Source organism: Canis lupus, chromosome 35 (genome assembly GCF_048164855.1).
Source record: "Canis lupus baileyi chromosome 35, mCanLup2.hap1, whole genome shotgun sequence".
In the NCBI taxonomy this organism is placed as follows: Eukaryota; Metazoa; Chordata; class Mammalia; order Carnivora; family Canidae; genus Canis; species Canis lupus.
This window is the reverse complement of record NC_132872.1, coordinates 309,357-318,710: the sequence shown is the minus strand read 5'-3', so window position 1 is coordinate 318,710 and position 9,354 is coordinate 309,357. Positions and strand designations below refer to the sequence as shown.

General features: G+C 60.3%; 1 protein-coding gene across 1 annotated transcript; it reads right to left on the bottom strand.

Moving 5' to 3' along the window:
• Positions 1 to 5,371: 5,371 nt before the first annotated feature.
• Positions 5,372 to 7,921, bottom strand: FAM43A (family with sequence similarity 43 member A). The gene has a single exon (XM_072811579.1). The coding sequence runs from the start codon at positions 7,870 to 7,872 to the stop codon at positions 6,556 to 6,558; it is 1,317 nt and encodes a 438-aa protein (XP_072667680.1). The 5' UTR covers positions 7,873 to 7,921; the 3' UTR covers positions 5,372 to 6,555.
• Positions 7,922 to 9,354: the final 1,433 nt, after the last annotated feature.

Genomic DNA, 9,354 nt, shown 5'->3' with positions numbered 1-9,354 from the left:
TTCCACATTAAACCCTGGATGGGGGCGGGGGGTCCAGGCCACAGTGGGTCCCCGAGACGAGCCCTGATCCCCAGAGTCCCGGGTCAGAGGTGTCTTCTATTGTGTCCCACTAGGGATGGGATGTAGGGATGCAGGAACACACCCGAACTTAACCTCTGTTCTCCTTCAATTCATGGCACTAATGCTGGAAGCCTTGCTATTGCGCAACCGACCAGTCCACTCCGCTCCTGAGGGGCCTGAGGCCACGGAGGGAAGTGATTGGATCAGGTTACTGCAGAGGGAGGGGCTCCAGGTCACTCCGAGGCCTGAGGCCTGCCCCCAAGGCTCTTCCTGGGGGCTTCCTGTCCTGCTGCAGCATTTGAGCCTTCGTGTGACTCCAACCCGAGGGACTGAGGCTATAACCTTGGGGCTGACATGAGCAGGAAGGGGACCCCAACTCCATCCAGAGCCAATTCCAAATAAACCATCTTTCTTCAAAGTAGAACCAACCCTCCCCAGGAAGGCCAGGGAAGCTCCAAGGAAACTCTTAGGAATCGAGTCTACCTCATGTAGAGGAGTCAGTTGAACCCCAATCCTCCCTCTTTTATAAATATATGTCCTCAAACCCTTGAGAGGCTCAGCCGGTTAGGCAGCCAACTCCTGATTTCAGCTCAGGTCATGATCTCAGGGTCGTGAGATCGAGCCCCACACTGGGCTCCATGCTGGGCCCAGAGCCTGCTAAGGATTCTGTCTCCCTCTCCCTCTCCCCTCCTTCCATCTCACACTCTGTCCATCTCTCTAGCAACAAAAAGAACAACAACAGGGACCCCTGGGTGGCTCAGCAGTGAGCATCTGCCTTTGGCCCAGGGCGTGACCCCCGCGGTCTTGGGATCGAGTCCCGCGTCGGGCTCCCATGCAGGGTTTGGCACCTGCCTGCAGCCCAAGGGGTGACCCTGAAAGCCCGGGATCAGGTCCCGCATCGGGCTCCCTGCGTGGAGCCTGCTTCTCCCTCTGCCTGGGTCTCTGCCTCTCTCTGTGTCTCTCATGAATAAATAAGTAAAATCTTTAAAAAAAAAAAGAAAAAAAAAGGAACAACAAAAAACAAAGGAGCCTCGACTCCCCCATCCAGGCAATGCCCTGTTGTCCCACAGTTCCCCTGGCCGGAGCACTCCTCCCGCCCCTCCGCAGCCTTTCCCGGCGCCAGCTACCACAAGGCTCTGTGCTAAGCTTGGTGAATCAGAGATGCCTGAAGACACACGCCTGTCCTTGGCTATCCAGGCGACCAGGACAGACACGGATGATTAATAATCATGATGCAATGGGAAGAGCTCCCCCACCCTCAAACTAGACCTGCTCTTCTAGGGTGAGGTCTCGTCGGACCAGATCTCAGGGCAGAAGTGAGAGGAGCCAGGTGCCTCTGGGGGCCGCCTCCCCACCCACCCGGAGCATTCCGGCCCCAAAGACACCACCCGCCCTTTCCACCTCCAGCATCAGGCGGCCAGGACACACTCATTCACACCTGGTGGCAGGAGTGCCACGTCTACGAATGGCGTGACAGACACTATCAAGCATCTGCCATGCATGAAACATAGAGAAAGGGGGAAATCGCAGAGAAATTCAACTGCCACTTTCTGGAATCCCAAAGCTAAAAGTCTGGTTCTGGGACACCTGGGTGGCTCCATGGTTGAGCATCTGCCTTTGGCTCAGGTCGTGATCCCCGGGTCCTGGGATCAAGTCCCACATCGGGCTCCTTGCATGGAGCCTGCTTCTCCCTCTGCCTGTGTCTCTGCCTCTCTGTGTCTCTCATGAATAAATAAAATCTTTAAAAATAAAATAAAATAAAAATAAAAATCTGGTTCTAAGCATTAAGAGCTGGAGAAATGTGAGAAGAACGTGGGCTCCAGAGTCTGCAGCCTGGGTGACCTCGCGCAGGACACCCCCCCCTCGAAGGCCCAGTTTGTTGGTCTGAGATGGGCGGCGGGGCCAGCGCGTGCCCAGGAGTTGCAGGGCTGCTGCCAGCTGTTGACTGTGTGTCTGGGGTGCTTGTCCCTTAAACTTTGGGCTTCCTTTGATGTGTAGGATCTGAGTGAGGCTTGTGAGAAGGAGGAGAAATGAAGACAGGAAGGTGTGGGAAGCCGGGCAATCGGAGAAGCCAGAGGAAAGTGATGCGTTCCAGGAGGAAATGGGATGGGACTGAGCCGGAGAGAGGGGCCACCCTCCGGGGGGGTTGGGGGGGAGGTGAGAGACACACCATGCCGCTGGCTGGCACCACGGAACCGACCCAGAGAGGAGGAATGGGTGTCAAGCTCCAGCCCCCCCCCCCCACCTTTCAAGCTGGCATGACGGTGCTCAGTCAAGGCTGTCACATGGGGTCCCCTCGGAGCAGGTCACGGGGGCGGGGGCTGGCCCCAGGAACGCTGTGGCCTGCGGACACAGAGCAGCAGGCCAGAGCAGGAAAGGCCTGGCTGCATAAAGGCAGGGCCAGATGTGGCCATGGGCGCAAACACCTGGCGCCCGGAGTGCACGGTGCCCTGAGCCCTGGCACCGGTGCCTCCTCCATCACCCACCGACGGTCCTAGGTGCCCAGGCGGCTGCAGACCACCGTGGGCTGGCGTCGTCCCACCTCTCCATCCCCCCTGACGACATGTGGTCCTAGGTGCCCAGGCGGCTGCGGACGACCATGTGCTCGCATTGTCCCACCTCCCCGTCCCCCGCCCCCCGCCCCCGACGGCACACAGCACACAGCCAAGGATACAAAGGACAGGGAGGATGATCTCGCCGTCAGGAGAGCCTCCGCCCTGCAAGGTCTCTCTGGCCGCGACGTCACTCCACATTTCACGCTGTCAAGCACGCTGTCGGCCACACAGGACTGGGGCTGAGGAGGAAGGTGGAAAGCGTTCACTGCATCTAAAGTACCATCGGGTTACGCGAAGCAGAAACATGAGCCTCTCCTTCAAGAAGGAAAAGCCAGATGTGGTGAGGAAACGAGACCCCAGGTGCTCCCTGCAAGGTGAGCATCATCTAACTTCTCCGACACACCACTCTTTCCCCTACGAGTGTCAGGAGCAAATTAGTGTTCAGTTTTGTTTTTTTTTTTTTTTCATTCAAACTTCTCCTCTTACACTAGTGATATCATCCCTGGAAGACTGAGATGTAAGAAGAGGTGAATCACGTATCACCTTCGCATCTCTTCTAGAGTTACATCAGCCCGAGGGCTCTGGGGTGCAGTGGGGCTAAACGCCAAAAAGTCGAGGGAAGGGGCCGGAGCCAGGAGCCCGGGAGGGAACCGGTTCTTTTGCATTCTGCTTATTTTCTTCTTCCTCCTTCCTCGACCTTCCCTGTTTCTAAATCAGATAACTGGGAAAATCAGACTCTGGAGAGACAGTTGCCCTATATTTATTGATGGCATTGGTTTAAATGTCATTTGTCCGAACTTTCCGACCAATCGCCATGCCTCCGTCAGTCACAGGTAGAAGCCAACCTCGGCATCGTCACTAGACCATTAATTGGCTAAGAACAAGGACGCATAGGGGCGCCCGATATCAGATCAGGTCAGGATCTCAGGGTCGTGTGATCAAGCCCGGGGGAGGCAGGCTCTACACTCGGTGGGGAGTCTACTTGGCTCTCCGGCTCCCTCTGCCCCTCCCCCAATCCCAAACTCTCATTTAAAAAAAAAAAAATCCTTAAAAATAAAGAACAGGGATATCCTTAGGTGGCTCAGCGATTTAGCGCCTGCCTTCGGCCCAGGGCATGACCCTGGAGTCCCGGGATCGAGTCCCACGTCGGGCTTCCTGCGTGGAGCCTGCTTCTCCCTCTGCCTGTGTCTCTGCTTCTCTCTCTCTCTGTATCTTTCATGAATAAATAAATAAAATCTTTTAAAAAAAATAAAATAAAATAAAAAAATAAAAAAAGAACAAAGACATGTCGACCCTGCCCCCCCACCAACAATTCACCCTATGATCTTCACCCTCTTTGATGTTCTCACCAGTTTCAAAGAGCAGAGGAACTTGGCAACGGGTGAAAATAACTTGAAATGTGAAATCCAGTCATGCAAGATAGTGACGGGCCACACAGCTGCCTGCCGGTCAGGTGAGAGCTGCGGGGAAGGCCCGCGGGATCTTACTCCCCTGACCTCTCTCTACCTGGGGTTTTCAGTTGCATGCAGTGATGTGTATCTGGGGTATTTGGGGAGAAGGATCGGGACTTGCGACCAAACCAGACAGAACAGATTCCAAGGCCTGGACCTTGTCCTAATGCCCTTACGAAGTGATTCTGAGTATCTTAGAGTTATTTCCCACCCACCCGCCAACCCTTTGCTTTTTTTTAAGTTAATCTTATGCTTAAACCGCTCCTGTTAATTAGGAAGAAAATCTTTCGCCCTCCCTTCCTCCTCGGTTGCAACGGATTCCAGGCTCCTGGGGACTGGGCCTCGCTGCCCAAAACATAATCACGGTGAAAACAAAGCAGAGCGGCCTCCTGACGGCAGGGAAGACCAGGAGTGGGACTCATTTCTGCAACAGGAAACGGAGCCCAAAGGGGCAAAGGGAACAAATAGTTGGAGGCAGGCAGTTTTGGCAGCGCCTTAGGACAGCTTGCAGCTGATCGGGCGTAGCTGAACCGGGGACATCTGTTTGGAGTTTACAACAGAAACAAGCTCACAGAGAGCCCGAAAACCCGAGACAAACACACACTCACACACACAGACCAAGCTCGAGCAGGTCTTGTGGGCCTTGACCTCCGCGCCGGTCCCCCACTGGGTCACGCTGTGTTGTCGAAGGGAAGGAAATAGGTCCTTCCGCCGCCTCCCCACCCGGCCCCACCTGCCCATGACTCACTCGCCCTCGCCGCGAGCAGGACCCAGCAACCTTCCTCTCTCTCCCGGACTTTCCTCCCAGGGCCCACAGACGGCCCCGCAGCCAACAGAGCCCCCCGGGCACTTTCTTCAGGTCCCCCGTTGATCTGTAAAGCCCCTTGAGCAGTTGTAAAGGAAAAGGCGAACCCCAGAAGGTGCCAAACCTCAGAATACCTCAAAAGTCACTCCTCCCTAAATAACCTCACGAGTCCGGGACTGAGGACCAGCACTCGCCCTGCGTCTCCAAGAATTAACTCGGAGAGACCAGAAAAAGCCCACCGCCCCCCAACACCACACACACACACACACACACACACACACACACACAGAGGGTGCAGTCAAGGGGAGGAGAGGCCTGGCCCGGCCACAGCGGGCACCACGGACACACCACGGCAGCGCAGGACGATGCAAACGGGCCCCCCTTCTGGAATCACGTCCAAGCACTGCAAAGGCCAGACCCTGGGCAGGCCCGGAGTGGGGGGGCAGGCCCCCTTCCAGCCCCACCACCAGCGATTTCAGCAGCACTTCCAGACGCTCACCTGTGCTGTGACATCGTCCTCTTTATTCTCTCCCCACGGCCCCCTGTGCAAACAGAACCAGAGCGGTGCCACTCTTAAAAAATAACGAGATGTTTTATACACATTTCTGTATATACAACTGAACAACATCTTACATGTCCCTTTTGCACAGCAAAAGATATAAACATTTAGCTCTCAGAACAGTTATGTACAAAAAAAGTCAAAAATACTTCACAACAGTGCAAAATATTTTACACAGGATCAGGAAGGGACGTCCTTTGAGCAGGAGCAAAGTGTGTCTTCAAAGGAAAAACTTTTTTTTTTTTTTTTTAGATATTAGATGTCTTTCGCTGTAAACAAATTGCAACTTTCTTCCATCGCTCCACCGCCGCCGCCCCCACCCCCAAACAGTTATTTGAGGAATTTGGCAGAACGTCAAGGGTCTGAGTCTAAGGTAAACAACCCAGGCTCTTGCCGAAGAGACTGAAAAGACTGGGGGCAGAGAGGTGGCATTGCAGCCTCAAAGTCCTCGTGAGAGCCAAAAGGATAATGTGTTTTAAGGACAGCGCTAGGCCTTCCCCCCCCACATTGTCAGTCGGTGGGGTCAGGGGAGGGACTAATGCCTCCTGCTCAGGCAAACAGGAAACCCGAGGGCCTGCAGCTGGTGGGGGGGGGGGGGCTGCAGCCGGTAACGGGGGTCTGCAGTTGGGGGAGGGGGTTGCAGCTGGTAGGCCTGCAACTGGTGGGGGGGCTGCAACTAGTGGGCCTGCAGCTGGTGGGGGCTGCAGCTGGTGGGGGCTGCAGCTAGTGGGCCTGCAGCTGATTGGGGCTGCAGCTAGTGGGCCTGCAGCCGGTGGGGGACTGCAGCCGGTTGGGGCTGCAGCTGATGGTGGGCCTGCAGCTGGTTGGGGCTGCAGCTAGTGGACCTGCAGGGTTGGGGCTGCAGCTAGTGGGGGCTGCAGCTAGTGGGCCTGCAGCCGGTGAGGCTCGCCAAGCAGGCCCGGGCATCCCCCAGCCCCGCCTCCCTGCGTCCCTGCGGGTGGGCCCCGCACATCTCCGAGTCACCCTGAGCCCGGGTCCCGCGCCCCCCACCCCGTGCAGAGCAGGAGGGCGGCGCCTCTGGGCCTCGACCCTCGGACAAACCGTCTCCCTGCCGCGGGGTGCGGGCGGGGGCCGGGGTGGGCTGGTCCCCGCGGGGGCCAGGTCTCAGCCCGAGCAGGGCTCCTCGGGGCCGGCGGCGGGGGCCGGGGGGGCGTCCGGGTCCCCGCCCTCGGTGGAGCCGTCGGCGCAGCCCTCGATGGAGCCCTCGGTGGAGCCCTCGGTGCAGCCGTCGATGGGGCCGTCGGGGCAGCCCTCGAGGGAGCCGGCGCTGTCCCCCGACAGCAGGCGCGTGACCCGCAGGTCGGCCCGCAGGCTGCGCACGTCGTTGCCGAAGCTGAGCGCTCCCAGGCCGCGGATGAGCTGGGACAGCGCGGCGCGCCCGGCGGAGGAGGCGCCCGGCGGCACAGGCCCCGCCGAGCCCCCGCCGCCCTCCCGCGCGCCCAGCAGGTCCCCGCAGCCCAGGTGCAAGGCGGCCGCCAGCGCCCGGCGGGCCTCGGCCTCGGCCTGCTCCCCGGCGCCGTCCTCGGCGTCCTCCTCCTCCAGGCAGCCCTCGGGCCGCCCGTCCTCGCCCTCCTCCTCCTCCTCGTCCTCGTCCTCGTCCTGGTCCTCGTCCGCCTCCTCCTCCTGCAGCCTCTGCTCCTGCTGCTCGCCCAGCGGGTCCTCGGTGATGGGGCCCAGCTTGGGCGCGCTGCGGCTGCGCTCGGCGGGCGGCTTGTAGCAGCAGGGCCCGTGCAGCAGCAGCTTGCGCAGCGGCACGAGCGGCACCGTGTGCGCGCCCACGAGCTCCTGCTGCTGGTGCCGCGCGTCGTCCCGCCGCTTGAGCCGCTTGAACTCCGCCAGCGCGTTGGCCGACGTCTGGTAGAGCAGCAGCGCCATGGCCTGCGCCTTCTCGGGCTTGGACACGAGCACCGCGTGGCAGCGCAGCATCACCGCCTTGTGCTTGAGCTCGTGCCGGTACACCCAGGCGAACACCTTGGGCAGCCGCGCGTCCGCCACGCAGTAGGTGACGCGGTGCAGCAGGTACAGGTGGCCCGGGCGGCGCGGCGCGCGCTCCTCGGCGTGCACCATGCGGATGCCCTGCGCGCTCACCGTCAGCTTCATCTTGGTGCCCTGGCGGCCCGCCTCGCTCTTGCTCCAGATCTTGCCCACCGCCAGGTCGGTGCAGCCGTCGCCGCGCGCCTGGATGGTGGTGGCGTTGCCCAGGTAGAGCACGCTGTAGGTGGGGTCCTCGCTGGTGATGCGCAGCTTCTTGCGCTTGGAGCGGAACATGCCGCCCACCCGGCTGAGCGCGCCCTCGGGACACGCCCGCGCCAGCGAGCCGAGCGCCGAGTAGTGCAGGCGCAGCGCGTAGCCCTTGGGCTTGGCCGCCTGCCGCGGCGCCTCGGCCAGCAGCTCGAACTTGTGCCTCCTCCAGGGCAGCATCTCCGGGGCAGGGCCGCGGGGGCGCCTAGCGCGGGGAGGCCGCCGGGGCCCGCGCCCGCACCCGCGCCCGCGCCCCCGCCCCGCCCGACCCCCCGCGCCTCGGCGGCCACGCGCGCGGCCCGAGCGGCTCCCGGGGCTCAGACGCGGGCGGCGGGGGGCGCGGGGGGCGCATGCCGGGCTGCGGGGGCGGCCGCCAGCTCCGGGTCGCTCCGGGTCGCTCCGGGTCGCTCCGGGTCCCCGCGGCGCCGCAGCCTCGCCGCCGCCCGCGCCCGGGCTCCCTACTTATAGGGCCGGCGCGAACCATTCGCCGCGGGCCGCGGGGGGTGCCCGGGCGCGGGCCCCGCTCCCTTAAAGGGCCCGCGCGCCCGCCCCCCGCCCCCACGCTGCAAGGTCGCGGAGGGGCTGAGCCGGCGCCCCCACGCCATCCTCACAGGGGACCCAGCGGACGGGACGGGACGGGGGGGCGGGGGGACAGCGCGGCGCCCGCGCCCCGCCCAGCAGCAGGTGCCTGGCCGCACCGAGCCCCCCGCCCAGGACCAGCGGCCAGGAGCCATCCCCGCCGCGGTGACCCGACACTCACCGTCATGACATCGCGGACGCGGCTTGGGCTGAGATGCCTCGTGAAAAACCCAGATGGGGGACCCCGGGGGGCGCAGCGGTGGAGCACCTGCCCGTGGAGCACCTGCCTGCAGCCCAGGGCGTGACCCCCGGTCGCGGGATGCCTGCAGGGAGCCTGCTTCTCCCTCCCTCTCTCTCTCTCTCTCTGTGTGTGTGTCTCGTGAATAAATAAATAAAATCTTAAAAAAAAAAAAAAAATCCAGGGGATCCCTGGGTGGCTCAGTGGTTTGGCACCTGCCTTTGGCTCAGGGTGTAATCTGGAGACCCAGAATCGAGTCCCACGTCGGGCTCCCTGCATGGAGCCTGCTTCTCTTTCCTCCTGTGTCTCTGCCTCTCTCTCTGTGTCTAAAATCAATCAATCAATCAATCAATCTTTAAAAAAATCCAAATGACTTTTTATTTCGGTGTCTCATTCCGTGCTCTGCCACCCTCCACTACGAATGACAATCGCACCATTATACTTTTCTCCCGGGCTGACTGAGCAGCACAGCTTTAACCCTCTGACCAGCTTGACCCTTGGCTGGTGGTAACTCACGTCCGGGCCCCCAAAGCAACCTGCTTGCCTCCATGCTCTGCTCAAAGCAAAACAAAACAAAACAAAAACAAAAACAAAAACTTCAAGCTGGGATGTGTGATAAATGTCCAGATGATCCTACATCTATGGAGCCCCCTACCCCCACAGGCCCAATCCACTGGGGATCTTGGATATCTCTGGCTTCCATGCCCAAACCACTGATTTCACAACCGCTGTAGCCCCTCCTGGAAAGTCTCTCAAGCCCCACCTTTGCTAACGGTTAACCTTTCTTTGAATCCTAACGCAATTTTCCCAGTGGTGCTGAGTTTCAATGTGACTTTTCTGAATAC